Consider the following 16,925-nt stretch of genomic DNA (forward strand, 5'->3'; position numbering starts at 1 on the left):
CACCTCAGCACCCTTTAAAATTGTTCTAGTAGTGAACCTAGCTGGGGCCTAGGCCATGAACACATCTGGCTGATCTGAAACAGCCATAAGACCGCCACTCAATTTCCAAATTGTACTTGAACCATTAAAATAATCACACTTGTTTATCCTTTGGAAACCTATCAAACTATTATCATAAATAAAGAGAACCTCAGCCAGAAAATAGGATATTAATGACATGAAGAAAGAACACCACCGAGTAAACACAATAATCAGATGGCAGAAAGCATTCAAACTGGGGAAGCACACTATGGCGAGCTAGTGAAAAAACAACAACAAATTCTGTCTCATTGCTTGCCTTGCTTAGAGTGTATGATTGTGCTAGCTCTACTGTGCTGGCAGATTGGCCTGGAATAAACATACACAATGTTCATATTTAATGTAGTTATTGCTGAGATGAACAGCTCTATAACGAGTCAGGTTATACTACTCAGTGCAAAATCAGGTCTATCCGGCAGAATCCCAGAATCCCAAATAACAGCAGTGTTCTATCCAGAATGTGACAATTGGATTTGTACCCTCTCTTCCCAGTACAAATCCAGCATGTATTCTCATTCAGGCCAACATATATGCTGAAACTTTAGGATTTCCTCGATTAATGCTTCACAGAAAAAAACCCTAAAAATTGAAGTGCTTAGGTAATACACAAAGCAGAGCCCAGCAAGTAACACAGAAGAGATATCTTATTCAGTGTTTCTCTTCTAACTTTTATACTTCTGATTTCACCCTACATATTTCTGCCCCAAATTTTACATCTTTCTGTATCTTTTTTTTTCCAAAATGAGGAAGACACTCCAATAATAAAATCTCTGAGAATAAAGCAACAGTATCTAACTGTTTTACATTATAGAACAATTCGCCCCTACTTTGCACAAACAATGAAGATTTGAGATCCTTTTTACTTCTCTGTTTTCTTCAATTTTATGAGTCTTGGAAGTTAGACACTAAGATTTTACGTAACTTAGATGCTCTAATTTCTAATACTGTGAGTGGCTAGTTCCACTTAATGGCTACAGAATGACTGGATAGTAACCAGGAAGTTAATTGTAGCAAATAATTATCTCAGATTGCCTCATGAGATTCTGAAATTCCCTATGGATTTTAATTTTAACCTTTGACTCCATTTTAGCATGAATATTACAGTCATATACATTCAGATTGTTATCTGGAAAACATTTAACTGAAATACTTTAGCAAATTTTCAGTGCTAGAGGAAGACTTCTGCTCCATCATTAGGGTAACCATACACTCCATTGGTCAAGCCAGGATATTTTGTCCAGAACAAATGTTTACTGGTAGGTCAACAGGCAGAAACTTGCGTAGTTACAGGCAAAGAGAGCATCAACCTATCCATCATACATTAATTGAAAAAAGTAACAAAAATTTCCAATTTGCTATGAACTTGAAGATCACATAGAAAATAACTGCATGTTCCATTTAAAAAATTATTTTTAAATCATCCCAAATTCTACCTCATTTGATGCTTCGATACATGTCTTTAAAGTATATGCAGTAATGAGTTTGATAAAATAAATTTGGCTATGGTACAAACCCATTGCAAATGTGCAAAAATGAGTGATTTATGGAGTTTTGAAAGATGAATGCAATTCAACAAATAAACACTGTGGAAAAATAAGAGAAAAAGAGCTTAAATATTGAAAGCTACTAAAGGAGAGAGGTTTTTTTTAATTTAAAAAAAAACAGGATTCACCATGTACAATCTCTTATTTTTATGAATTGCTTAGGGATACTAATATAACTTTCTGTCAGCAGATCAAGTCTCCACTGACCATAATCTATTTCTGTCCTGAAATGTATTCTTGTTCTGTGGATAATAGGTAACCTCCTTGGTGCCATTTTTAGATCAGCCCGTTGGCAAACATTAAGCAGAAAGCATGTTAACATTTTTCAGGATCAGCTAAGGCTTTAGCAAAGTGGGTTTCTTGCTTGCAGAAGCAGCAAGAATGAGCTCAGCACAGGGGAAAGTGCCTGTTGAAGCTCCTCTGGCTTCAAGACAAAATTAAATAAACAAACCAACAAAACAATCTTACTGAGAGCATTAAGATGCCTACAGAGGATGTGCCCCCATCAGGCACCAGGAGTACAGCTCCAAAGTTTTGACATTCTCAGCTCCAAAATCAATCTTTGCCTTGAAAACAAATAAACTAACTAATAAATTTTAAAATGCTAATCACTATAATCACTAGCACAATTTCTTACTAATTACCTGTTTTGCTGTCAAAAAGAGGCAGCTGATAAAGGAAATTAAAAGTCAGATCTTGGCCTCATCTTCACTTCAAAAGACCAGTTTTGACTTTCTAAAAATTGTTTTTAACCAGCAAAAATGGTGTTTTTACATGGTTCAACCAAATAAAACCTGGCTTTTCTCAAAACAAATCACAGGCTCATTGCTTCATGGAAGGGGTAGCAGGGGAAGATCAAGTGCCCAGCTGTCCACTCATGGCTGCTGTCAACATTTCTTCAGTTAAGGATCTGCTCTGAGACTCTAACTAGCAAGTTACTAAATGGTTATCCAGCTCTTGCTCACTTTCCAGGGAAGCACCTTTCAAGCTCCACAGAGGCTTCTTTTTTTTCACCTTCCAAGCAGGATGCCCTTCCCAGAGCTTCTCCATTCAAACCAGTTCTCAGAAGACTATCAATTAGATCCTTTTTCCACATGCAACCAGAGAACATTTACTTGTTTTCTAGATATAGCCTCAACAGCAGAGTTGAGCATGACTCTCATCTCCCATCTAGTAGCTCATCTATATTAAGACACAGAGATAACCCAAACAACAAAACTAAGGGTCAAAGGCACAGACAATGATGGACTTCCCTGGTGGCGCAGTGGTTGAGAGTCCGCCTGCCGATGCAGGGGACATGGGTTCGTGCCCCGGTCCGGGAAGATCCCACATGCCGCGGAGCAGCTGGGCCCGTGAGCCATGGCCGCTGAGCCTGCACGTCTGGAGCCTGTGCTCCGCTACAGGAGAGGCCACAACAGTGAGAGGCCCGCATACCACAAAAAAAAAAAAAAAAAAAAAAAAAGGCACAATGAAAAGGCAGGGATAAGCAGCTCCTTCCTAGGGAAGAGTTCCAAAGAAAGCAGGTAGGTTCAGGTTAATAAAAGAGTTATCTAGATTTCCTTCAGTAATCCCAAAGCTCCATGTGGGCCTCAAAAATAAAAACACAGTGCTGGAATGGGTTTATGGGAGTTTTCTCTGTTATTGTTGTCATCTAGGACTTCTCTTTCCGGTCATTATTAGTAGTAGTAATATTTTACAGAGACCACATTGCATTCATTCTTTTATTCATTGACTCAGTCAACAAATATTGGAGGAGCATTTATTGGGTGCCAGGGTCTGTGTTAAGCATTGGTCTTATAGTTTGTATTCTTCAAATTGTTTTCTTTTAAAATAAAAATCTGTTCAACAGACCAATAATCCCAGATATACACAAGTGTTCATAGTTGGATAAGCTGGAGACAATAATACACTCATTTTGTATATGAAGAGTTGACTTTCTGCTCTTTGGGTACAGAGATCTCACCACCTTTTGCCAAGAAGTGTTGGAAATGTTAACCCTCAAGTGCCAACAACCTGGCCAAAGAAAAAGTGCAGATGTGCTAAATGGTGGGTGTCCTTCTCATTCCCTACCTCCCTCCCGTTATCTAAAATTTTCATGGTACAATTTTTTACTCTCAAGTGACCCCTCGATATCTACATTAAACTGATTGGACTTAGTAAAAACTTTTTAGGGAAGCAAAAAATAGAAAGCATTCACAGGGAATCTAACCCCCAACCTCATCTTCACACCCCCATTGTCCTCTTTGAATTCCCTAAAGACAGACTTTTGTCTAACTATGGAACCTACAACTGTTTTCAATTAGCCAAACAAAAAGTAAGTAAAAGTAAGTAAAAAAGTCTGCTTTAGCCAAACTACTCCCAAAAGAGAGAGAGTTTGAGAGAGAAGCTAAATTCACTGGACTACATCATTAGGGAGTCATGACGCTGGGAGAGGCTAAAGAAACGCCCACGCTAGTTGTCTATGTGAAGACAGTAGATCTTATTTGTGTTTTTTTGTTTTTGCAGTACACGGGCCTCTCACTGTTGTGGCCTCTCCCGTTGCAGAGCACAGGCTCCAGACGCGCAGGCCAGCAGCCATGGCTCACGGGCCCAGCCGCTCCGCGGCATGTGGGATCTTCCTGGACCGGGGCATGAACCTGTGTCACCTGCATCAGCAGGTGGACTCTCATCCACTGTGCCACCAGGGAAGCCTGAAACAGTAAATTTTAAAAATTAAAGTCAAAGTTCAAGAAAGAGCTAATGAAGGAGAAAGAATAGAATCCTACAGGATAGCTAAGCAAGAAGAACGTGAAAATTCAGGCTCACAAATAAAAGCAGCAAAAGAGACATTGTGAAAGAATATGATGTATTATTCAAAGTTAGGCAGGGTAAGAATCCCCTGGAAGGTGAGATACTAGAAAATATTAAGAAAAGCACACCATGCCACACAATCTGAGTAGAAAATGCCCTCTCCTTAAATTGATCAAAATACATAATAATCTCCTTCTGCCAAAGACATTTTTATGCATAATATCCTCTGATTTATTCAAATGAAATGAAATAAGTAATACCCGAACTGATGCATCTTGAAACTTCTAAATTATCTGAGGCTGAGAGAAAAGCTGGAGATTTAGCAATGTATATTATGTTGTGGGAAAATTAGCCCCTCAAAATAGCAAAAGGGAAATTGGCAGCTTAGCCAAATAAACCAGAAGGAATGAATAATCTTACTCAGTAGCTTAGGGAAGACAACTTGCTGGAAAATATAGCTAAACATTGAGGGAATTTGTTTCAAATGTCTGTATATTTTTGAAGCTGACTGAATTTTTTTCCCCTCTAAAAAGAAGTGCTGGCCCACTCACATTACTAACACAGAAAAAGATCACCAAATTAATAATAATTCGAAACACCATTAAGAAAAAATTTTAATAACAAAAATTTCACCTGGGAAACGTACAGTTCCTTCATATATTGCTATCCCTGACGACTGAGCATCTATCTCAGTTATAGGAGGAATGAAACCAATCAGTAGGTGTTTCTTGAGCAACTGCTAGATTCTTAGCAAATTTGTGCCAGGTGTGCTGGAGAAGGAACAGAGTAAATGGAGAAGTAATAAAAATTCCAACAATGCGGTAAAAGTTTATTAATTGTATAGCAATTCTAGAGTGATCCTCAAGCTAGCCCATAAAAATCACAAACCAAACTAATGATATTTATAGTAATGAGTTGGCTTATCTCCTTGCTACTCTCCTTTGTCTGCTGACCATCAATAAAATACACCTCACTGCCAGACTGAGTTCTCCTACCAGCCCCTCCCAAAGTTCAGCACATTTTTTACATCTCTTGGTCCCTACAGAATACCTATTCCTCTTGATTATTTACATCAATATACTGTCACCTGACACAGTATAAATTCATTTAGGGCAAAAACTATCTTTTGAAATTCTTTAAAATTTTTCTCACCACCTTGACAACAGAATTCTTTGGTACATATGTTGTAAATAAATATTGTTGATTGAATATATTAATGCACGTCAGATCAGTTATTTCAAGACAAAAATAAAAGAAATTCTTTTTAACATTTTTAGATGTTTAAAATGTCAAAAAATTGGGAAAACTATGGATTGGTCTACAGTCAAAATGACCTCAATCAATTGGTGATTTTTAGCCTTGAGAAAATCCATATATATTTTATGCAAAACTAGAAATTTGGAGAGTGTGGCTAATTTTCTGAGATTTTGGCTTCTGTGTAACCTGAACCACCAGCTAAGGGATAGGGCTTGTTTATGAATGGGGTAGAGTTTTATAGTACGGCTTACACTTTCAACAATGTGAACATTAAGACAACCTTCAGAAAAATGAGGAATGGGCTGGGGAGTGAGTGTGTGAGGGTAGGCACAGCAGAGGGTCAGCAGTGTGGGATGAGGTTACAATGGAGGGGTGGCAATTTCTAGGGGCTGTAAACCTAGACTTTGGAGCCAGACCATCTGGGTTTAAATCTTGGTTCAGTTACTTAGGAGGTGTGTGATTGGACAAATCACTTAGGCCGCTCTGTGCCTCAATTAGTCATCTATAAAACAGGATGAAAATGGGACAGGATTGCTATGCCAATTATATAAGTGAATATATGTAAAATATTTAAAATACTCTCTGGTGCATACTAAACACAGGATCAGTTGATGCTCTTATTGCTGTTGGAACAGTATGGATTTTTGCTGTGTAAGTGAGCATAAAATAATCTGAATATTTAATTTGACCTGTCTCAGTGACCCCAAAAAGAACCATCCTCACTAGAATCCATTCTTATGAAAGTAAGCATATGTTAAAGAGTATAAAGCAAGATGGCATTAGTTATAGATAGTGGATGAGTTTGTAGTAACAGGTTTTTAAATTAGAAGAGAATTTGGATATAATCTTGCTTAACTTTGTCATCTAACAGAGAAATTCAAACTCAAATATTGGGTTGTGTGATCAAAACTACACTGGAAAACTGAGAGTAGAGACAAAAATCCCTCGATGCCTGCCTGTTTTCTCTAGGTGAGAGACAGCACGGTGTATCTGAAAGTGTCCAAAACGCTTCACCAAGGCTCAGTGTCCTCAACCATAAAACTATGTGTATAACAACACAACAACTCATCTCAGGGTGTATTGTGGAGATTAGAGATAACACATGTAAAGCAACTAGCACCATATATATATATATATATGGCACATAGAAGACAATAAATAAATAACAATGTTGATGATGACAATGATGGTGACAAGCTACCTCCCCCAATCTATGTACTATGTAAATACGCTTCACAGCTTCTTCCTTTGTCATGATATTTGTAAACACAGAATATATGAAAATAAATGGACAAGTTTACTATTAATCTGTATCTATATCACACACACACACACACACACACACACACACTCCTAAACTGTGTTATACTAGGTTTACAAGATGCCTTACTACTTCCTTGAACACTAGCAATATATCAAGCCTTCCTGATGCAGCATTGAAATTATGGCATTTCCCCTTCTGGAGGAGAAAATAGCCATTCAATTATGATGCTAATGTTGGCATTTTTCTTCCCGTGTGATGTTATTACCAACAGTTACCAAGATATTCACAATATTGCTTCAATAAGCTACTAAAATTGATCGTTTCTCCTCCCTTTGTCATTTTGAATGACATCCCTTACCTTGTCACTTTTTGCATTTCAAAGGCTAATTTGAAGTCTCAAATTAACTCTCTGATATAATTTATCATGACCCTCTCTACCTCTCCTTCATAGCATTTTTCACATTTATCATTATTTAACTATTTGAAGTTAATTGTTGAATGTCAACTTCCCCACTACCCTCAGAGTATTCCCAGCCTACTGTCACTTGATAGGTATTCCATAAAAGCAGCCATAAATAAAATAGGTTCCCAGTATGTAATTGGATATGTAGATCTTTATTTCAGCACATAGGTCTAGGGTAGAAGTGAATATTTGAGAGTAAGATTATACTGCTATAAGCAGTATACTGAAGTATTCTAAAACCAGGATTCAGGCCATACTTCTATATACTACATATAGTCACTTGCAAGATTAATAACCTGTCTCCTTCACTAGACTAAGTGCCCAGGTTTTGTCTTCTTTGAATCCAAGTGCCTTGCATGGTGACTAGTACATAGTAGTTGCTCAGTAAACACTTGTTAAATTACCACCTGAGATTTGCTCTCTTGCCTTAGCAAAATTACGATGTCTCACGAATCAGCAGGTGACACATAACAAAACTACCATATGAAAAATATGGTTGGAAATGAAACATAATTCTGATATTCTTGACACTTAAATCACCAGTTTAATAATTGTGCAATTAAACAATTACTCATTGCCTAAAGAGCATTACTAACTACAGAACATTCTGTACTGAAAAAGGTATGGCTTCCGGGAGGTACAATTTATATGATTCAAAGAACGTCATTAAACTTCTGTCACCAACATACCGAAATGTCAAGTGAACTGACAATACTTCATCATTTCCTTGTTCAAACTGCCAAGGAAAGAGATTTTAAACTAAGTTAAGAAATGAGAGAAATAAGGATAAATGGAAAAATGAAAGTTTTTTGCATGTTAGCTTAAACTATTTAAAGCACAGCATTTCTAAGAGGAGTTTTGAGAATGATTGAAATGAAAATCTGAAACTGACCTAGTTTGTAGAGCCTGTTAGAATGGAATGAAGCTTGTGTATTACCATTTACTGGGATATCACTGTATTTAACACTGGTGTCAAAGGCACTGATACCTGTGTAAGTGAGGTGACTAAAATGACCCAAGGACAACAAACTATGCTTTTCTCATAATGCATAGCTGCACTTGTAGATTTGCAGAGGCTTTTTGTTTTGCTTTTTTTTGTTTTTTAAAGCATCGTCCTCAGTTCCCTGTTGCTGTCCACTAGCAAAGTCCAACTGCTGACAAGTGTCTCAGAATGAGTAGCTGCTGTTCTCAATCCTCACAGTGACCCAGCTCTAGCTCACTACTTAACATCCACCTAATGTTCACATTTACAGAAGAATTTTACATAAAATACAAATGCTTTTGGAAATTGTTGATAAATATATTGGTTTTTAGAGGCTCCACATTTCCTATTGTTCGATTCCTATAGTTGGCTCATTATAATAAACAACTGTGACTATTAAACACTGTGCTATGGGCTGTATGGGAAGACAGAATGAAGCCATAACCAGTTTTATTAAGAAGCTCACCATCTAGGTAGGTAAATAGAGCAATCACATATGAAACAATTTATGCAAAATACTTCAGGATATTATAAGTGATAAATTATGTGATGCAGACTTTAAACGTTGAAGATGCTTAAGGAAATAAAGGATAATAATAATCACAGCTACAGTAATCATCAGGGAAATGCAAATCAAAACCACAATGAGACATCACCTAACACTTGTCAGATGGCTATCATCAAAAAGACCACAAATAACAAATGCTGAAGAGGGTGTGGAGAAAAGGGAGCCCTGGGCCTCCCTGGTGGCACAGTGGTTGAGAGTCCGCCTGCCGATGCAGGGGACACAGGTTCGTGCCCCGATCCGGGAGGATCCCACATGCCGCGGAGCGGCTGGGCCCGTGAGCCATGGCCGCTGAGCCTGTGCGTCTGGAGCCTGTTCTCCGCAACAGGAGAAGCCGCAGCAGTGAGAGGCCTGCGTACCGCAAAAAAAAAAAAGAAAAGAAAAGGGAGCCCTGTACACTGTTGGTGGGAACATAAATTGGTGCAGCCAGTATGGAGGTTCCTCAAAAAACTAAAAACAGAGTTACCATATGATCCAGCAATTCTGCTCCTGAGTATATTTCCAAAGAAAACAAAAACACTAATTTGAAAAGATACACGCACCCCAACATTCATAGCAGCTCTATTTACAGTTGCCACGACATGGAAGCAACCTAGGATGAATGGATTAAAAAGATGTGGTATACATATACAATGAAATACTACTTACCCACAGAAAGAATGTTGCCATTTGCAGCAACATGGATGGATCTGGAGGGTATTATGCTTAGTGAAATAAGTCATACAGAGAAAGACAAAACTTTACGTTATCACTTATATGTGGAATCTAAAATATAAAACAAATGAATGAGGGACTTCCCTGGTGGTCCAGTGGTAAAGAATCCACCTTCCAATGCAGGGGACGTAGATTCGATCACTGGTCGGGGAACTAAGATCCCACATGCTACGGGGCACCTAAGCCCGTGTGCGCCAAAAATATTGAGCTCACATGCCTCAACAAGAGAGCCGGCATGCCACAAACTACAGAACCCACACGCCCTGGAGCCTGTGCACCACAACTAGAGAGAAACCCGAGCAGACCGTGCGCCTTAATGAAAAGATCCTGCATGTCTCAACAAAGATCCCATGTGCCACAACTAAGACCCAATGCAGCCAAAAAAAAGTAAGGAAAATAAATAAATAAAATAAATATTTTTTTAAAAACGAATGAATAGAACAAAATAGAAACAAACTCACAGGTATAGAGAACAAACTAGTGGTTACCAGTAGGGAGAGGGAAGCAGGGAGGGGCAAGATGAGGGTAGGGGATTAAGAGATACAAATTACTATGTATAAAATAAGTAAGCTACAAGGATATATTGTACAAAACAGGGAATATAGCCATTATATTATAATAACTTTAAATGGAGTATAATCTATAAAAATATTCAATCACTATGTTTGTACAAATGAAACTAATATAATATAGTAAATCAACTGTACTTAAAAAAAATAATCACAGCTATTATTTGCTGGGTACTAAGCACTGTACCATGTACTTTACATGCAGGATGTAATTTAATCTTCATTATCAGTCTTTCTGGCAGATTCTATTATTATTTTGTAGATGTGGATACTTGACACCATATCCTTGGCATCCTCAAGTTCTATCAAAATGATCCTCATCTGGGAAATAGGGCTAGAGTTTGACTTTGAAGAATGGATAGTAAAGAAGGAGATTCTCATGAGTACAACTGAATTATTGAATCCAAGGTGTATCTTGAATTATTTATATATTCTTTTTTGTATCATATTTTTCTTAAACACCCTAAACAGAGCAAATAGCTCTTTGATTTTACAAATACCCTTGTAAGAATCTATGAACGCTTTAATATTGAGAAGTCCATGAAGAATAGTTACAGTAAAATGGAAATAGACAAAGAAATTAGGTAGATGGGAAAGGAAAAGTGCAGAGTGGAGAAATACGCACTTGTAGTTCGAAAAAAGTAAGTCATTATTATCATGGGATAGAAGAAAATGTCCCACTCGAAATTTCCACGTGTCTAAACGCAAACTAATTAGCTTCTTCATTAAACGTGCTTCACTGCTCTTCTCTATTCTATTTGGTCTACCATTTCTAGTTGCATTATCTTGATTACATCACTTAACAACTTCAAGACTTAGAGGGGTGGGATAGGGAGGGTGGGAAGGAGACGCAAGAGGGAGGAGATATGGAGATATATGTATATGTATAGCTGATTCACTTTGTTATAAAGCAGAAACTAACACACCATTGTAAAGCAATTATACTCCAATAAAGATATTTAAAAAAGACTCAGTTTCTCCATCTATAAAATAGTTATTGTGAGCTTGAAATTAAGTAGCACATGTAAAGCATATCACATAGTACCTGACACAATTTAGAAGTCCAAGTAATTTTAGTCATTATATCATTGGATTTTTTCACAATGTACAACATGCATACATTAATGTATACTTTCTGACTGAACAAGGGCTACAGAATATATTTTCAAGTAAGTTTTAAGTATGATTTTATTAAGAAATCTCCACATTTTATTTTATAGTTATTTATTTTCCAAATCATCCTATTAATCCAAATCACCTGAGTCAGTGAGCAAGTAGGTACTCTAAGAAGTAGTAAGGGTATGGAAGGATAGAACCACGAGAATAGAGCTCAACTTCAATATTGGAAGGACAGAGTCAAAGGCAGAATTATGGTGATGTTGAGCAAAAGCAAAACAGCTGCTTTGCCTCCTGAGATGCCTAAAGACATACTCAAGCTGCCCATAGCTGCTCTTAGAGTCTTCCAGTTGGCCTTTTCTCCTTGCTTCATGAATATTCCATAAACCATAAGCTTTCCAGTTCCCAAGAAATAAAAATGGTCACCATAAACCTCTGCCAGGCCATTAACAGTCCATAGGTCACATATGGTGACAATGAATCAAACCACTAGTGAGCTAACCCAAAGGACTATTGAATTATCAAGTATTGTACAGACTGAAGCCAATTTCAAATGAGGAGTTTAAACACAGTTTAAACAAAGCAGCATCATTCAAGTTAGCAAATAGCCATACAAGTTGGAACACATATTAGAATAAGCAAATTTCAGCTGTTTGATTAGAATCTCTACTGAAACTCCAAACTTCATAAGATTATTAGAATATTTCCTTCCAGTAACATGTTTTAAAATTTTGCTCTTAACACACTTTTTCCCCATCTTGATTTCCTTCTCCCTATTTATCTATATATATATTTTTCTCTCTTTCTCTCTCCCTTCCTCAATTTTAATGTGTTCTCAACCTTCAAAGTTGAACTATTCAATGACAACTGACACTCCAAAGCCAGCTGTGCTCTGGCAGCAATATGTACTCTGGAGGATGCGTGGGCCAACCCATTAATCACTGTCCTTAGAACATAGATATTCTTCAGGAAGCTGCTGTAGCAATCTAAGTTATGATACATATATGGTTACACGCCGTAGAGGACATGAAACATATGATGAATATTTTGATGAGATTTATTATAAACTCCTTCTCAACCCTTAAATACTATGACTCTATGCCCATCACAAACAACTTTCATCTTCTTAATGTTGATTATGCCATTTGCACCCAGCACGTGGCCCATGCTGCCAAGAGTGGACTTAGCCAACTGGATGTACTCAACCTACCACTCACCAGTGATGCTGTAGTAGTCAAGAGATATGTTTCGAGGAACTATTAGTTCTCGTCTCACCTTTGGAAATTCTGCAGAATGGTTTTTCGCTGATTAAGGGGTACTTTCAAGTATTTATACTATTATAACACTAGTGCAAGGAGCCTCATCACCTTGCAGAAATGAAAAGGGAACTACATCAACTCATTATAAACAGAAAAAAATTTTATATATAAAATATTTCCAAATGCAGAATCTTTAGACTTGAGCAATCCTGGGGTTGGGGAGAGTTAACAGCTACATGGAAGAGTCAGTATATGTTATAATTTCAACAATATTAGAAAATCATAAGTTACAATATGTCATTTTAAAGCTTAAAGATAACCACTGGTTATATAATAATATGATATATAGCTTCCAAAGTACATGAGAAAAGAAAAAATAGGAAAATTTAGCAATAAAAATATACTACAAAAGTTAATATTAAGAAAGAATAAAAAAAAATAAAATCAGATCAAATAGAATTCAAGGGGCATTATATGGAACCTCCCCAAAAAGGTTATTTTATTATTAAATTAATAGAGTGATATGAAAATAGAGTTGTTATAAATCTTTACATGTTGAATATCGAAGCATCAAAACACATAAAACAAAAATAGTTAAAATGCAAAATGCAGTAACACAATCTCATAATATTTGTGGGAGAATTTTTCATAACTTTCTTGGTATTTGAAAGATCAAGAAGTGACTTATTAAGAGGGTGAAATAATAATGTTTTAGGTAAAATTAATTTAATAACTAACAGTCAACTCCTTTAAATTGCCATCAAACATTTATAAGCTTTTAGCATAACTCAGGACACAATGAAAATATCAACAATATTCAAATCTGTACAAGTAACGTTTCTGAACATAAAGTAATACAACGAAAAATACAATGGAGACAAATAAACAAAATCCCATTTGGAAACTTTCACATTATCTTCCAAATAATTCTGAGCTTGTAGAGAAAAATAGCAGCATAACTGCAGAATACTTAGCAAATAATTACAATAATATAACATATCAAAAGTTATGAATTGGTTAACACTATATGCAAAGTAAATCTCATTGCAATAAAGGAAACTTTATTATTAAATAACAGTGAAAATAAATTGATAAGAACTAAACTCAAAAGCTAAAAAAGAATAACAACATTAACCTGCAGAAAGATGAAATTAAAATAAATCTTGTCAGTAATTAGAAAAAAAAGTAAAGTAAACAAGTAAATACAAGATAGGTTTTTTAAAGGGAGAGTAAATAGAATTCTTCTACCAAGGCCTCAACACAACAAAGCAAAGCAAATGAAACAACAGTAAAAGGCAGAAAGGGCATAAAATTACCTATGGGGAATTGGAAAGGGAATAAAACTGTGGATAATCAGGGGGTTTTTTTGACTGAAAATAGTATACAAAATTCATTCTAATAATTTTGAAAACCTTGTTGAAACTGATTCCTTTAGAGGAAAATGTAAGCTATCCAAACTTACTTAATGGAGGGACAATAATTTTCCTATCTGCTCACGTGCCATTCTTAGAGAACCAGTGTCCAGAGCCCTGTGGGAGGAGAGCTATAAACTGTAGGAGCCTTAACAGTTAATCCTTGCCAGGTTAAATCCCTAACCTAACTGTTCTACTGTCATCTTCTATGGCAGGATTTCCCTGCCTGCCTGGTCTCTGAACTGAATCCCACCCCTGTCACAAGGCCCCACCATACAAGGGCACAGCCCCATGGGATCGTTCTCATGTGGAGCTATGTTAAGAACTGCTGCTTTACTTTGTTCAGTGAAATCTACTGAGATGCCTTTCCAACCCACTTAAGGGTATCCACAGGTTTCTTTTAAGTGCACACATAAGATTTTGCCCCTCTCTATAAAAATTTTTTAATCCTGAAAAGAACTTTCAAACAACTAGCTGTGTACCTCAAGCTCATCCAGAGCTGTTTAACTTTTAAGCCACTAATCACAGTTTTAAAGTTTAAATGCATGATTAGCCTTTAATATTTTTCTGGATTTTTAAATGACTTACAAATTGTCATTGGGATCTTCAACTTCTTAGCTTTTCCTCAGCAATGCAAACTTGACCAAGATGCTGAAATCTTAAATTAAAGGATATTAAGTCAAATACCTGCAGAGGTGCTTCAGGATGCTTTTCTCTCAGCACTGGAGCAGCTGGAATTTCCTGGGGGGCTTTTGATGTCTTCCTTTTGGCTTTTTCCATTTGAACATTGGTAAAGTAGTTGACAGCAGCAAACTCAATAAGGGCCGAAAACACAAAAGCAAAGCAGACAGCTATGAACCAATCCATGGCAGTTGCATAGGACACTTTGGGCAAAGAATGCCGTGCACTGATGCTCAGTGTGGTCATGGTGAGGACTGTGGTTATTCCTTCAAAGCAAAAGAGCAAAGAGACAAAATACTTTATGGTTACTTCAATGCAAAAAAACAAACAAAAAGACCTGGAAATTTGGTGGGGTGAGGGTAACAAAGTTTACAATAACTCAAACCAAACCATCTTTGATGTAAGATTCCAGTCATAGTGGTTCAGTGAAATTAGCACAGGCTTTGGAGTGAGAGACAGAGATGGTTCAAATCCTGGCTCTTCTAATCACTGGCTCAGTGTGAGTTGGATTAAGTTAGGAAAACTCACTGGTTTCATTTGATACCCACTTATTGGGTTTATAACGAAGATTAAAAGTATGTAAGGGGGCTTCCCTGGTGGCGCAGTGGTTGAGAGTCCGCCTGCCGATGCAGGGGACACTGGTTCGTGCCCCGGTCCAGGAAGATCCCACATGCCGCAGAGAGGCTGGGCCCGTGAGCCATGGCCGCTGAGCCTGTGCGTCTGGAGCCTGTGCTCCGCAACGGGAGAGGCCACAACAGTGAGAGGCCCACGTACAGCAAAAAAAAAAAAAAAAAAAAAAATATGTAAGGCACCTAACATATATTGGGTTGATGTTAGCACCTGGGCCAATGTACCTGAGAAACTCAACACACACCTAACAGGAAGTGTGACTCATTGAAGCACTGACTCTCAACCAGGAGTGGGAAGATGGTAGCAATGAAAATTGAAGCATCAGAATTCCTGGGGTAGGCATGGCCCACTGCTGTTGAGAATCTCTATCAGAAAAAGCACAAGTTATATGTATTTATAGTCTTTACCTGAATATTACTTATTGAATTAAAATAATAAATTTACTAGTTGTAAAATAGCTTAATTTATATAAAACAACATAGGTATACTCCTGAGAAATAGACTTCTAGAATAATTTGGCTTTAAAAATATTGGACATCTACTGCCCATCAGTTTATGGTTGGCAGGAAAATATTGGCAACAAGAATAGAGGTACTTCTCATGCATCAATAGGCTTCTGAAGCATATCATCTCCAGAAAAGCCTTCTCCTCAGCCTGGGAAAAAAGTCAGTCCCCATTCTCAATGGAAGAATTCCACTTGCCACTGAAACTATAGAGAAACGCATTACGTAAGGATGCTAATATTTGCACAACTGTCCCTTTCTGAATCTTTGTCTCTCTGTGTATCTAATCTATGTTACGTAGTTAAGCTTGGAAATTTACCATATCCATTTAAACTCATTCTATGTAATGCCTAGGAAATCTCTTGAATTGACACACCCAGGTGTTTGGGGATGGTGATGATGACAATAACAATGATGAAGGCATAAACTATATCCAGTCCATGCCAATCCATAGCTGAAAGCCAAATAACACATGTTAAACTGAAAAAACAGAGTCCCATGCAATAATAAAAGAATAATATTTATTTATTTATTTATTTATTTGCGATACACGGGCCTCTCACTGCTGTGGCCTCTCCCGCTGCGGAGCACAGGCTCCGGACACGCAGGCTCAGCAAGCATGGCTCAGGGGCCCAGCCGCTCTGCGGCATGTGGGATCCTCCCAGACCGGGGCACGAACCCGTGTCCCCTGCATCGGCAGGTGGACTCTCAACCACTGCGCCACCAGGGAAGCCCCAAGAATAATAATATTTTGATGTAGGGAGAAATAATTCTGTCTTCTCAACTCAGCACTTAATTATGTTCTGCCTTGTATTGTTCCCTAATTGTTCCATTTGTGTGAGCTTTGTTTCCACTACTTGATTGAGCATAGACTTCTTAAGGGCAGAATGTCTAACACTGCTTCAGGATTTACCTTATTTCACGTAGTGCCAAGCACATGATAAATGCACTGTAAATAAAAATACATTTTTCAGCTCTTCACCAATCCATTTTCTTTCTAGTCCCTTCTGAATTGTCAATGTTTAGAACATGAAAAATTAGAGCAACTGTGTAGCTTCTGAGCTATGGATCTTTCAGAAACATTCCATAAACTATACA

At 37.3% G+C, this 16,925-nt stretch overlaps 1 protein-coding gene across 6 annotated transcripts in view; it reads right to left on the minus strand.

Moving 5' to 3' along the window:
• The window catches only part of GABRA4 (gamma-aminobutyric acid type A receptor subunit alpha4), a gene marked incomplete at both ends in the record, with an annotated part of 66,475 nt that overhangs the window by 22,982 nt on the left and 26,568 nt on the right, over positions 1–16,925 (minus strand). For all 6 annotated transcript variants that reach the window (XM_079707266.1, XM_079707265.1, XM_079707268.1 and 3 more), the window contains one exon: positions 14,701–14,960. In XM_079707266.1, the coding sequence (XP_079563392.1) occupies positions 14,701–14,960 (260 nt within the window). The remainder of the gene's footprint in view (positions 1–14,700; positions 14,961–16,925) is intronic.

This window comes from Hyperoodon ampullatus, assembly GCF_949752795.1.
Source record: "Hyperoodon ampullatus genome assembly, chromosome: 1".
In the NCBI taxonomy this organism is placed as follows: domain Eukaryota; kingdom Metazoa; phylum Chordata; class Mammalia; order Artiodactyla; family Ziphiidae; genus Hyperoodon; species Hyperoodon ampullatus.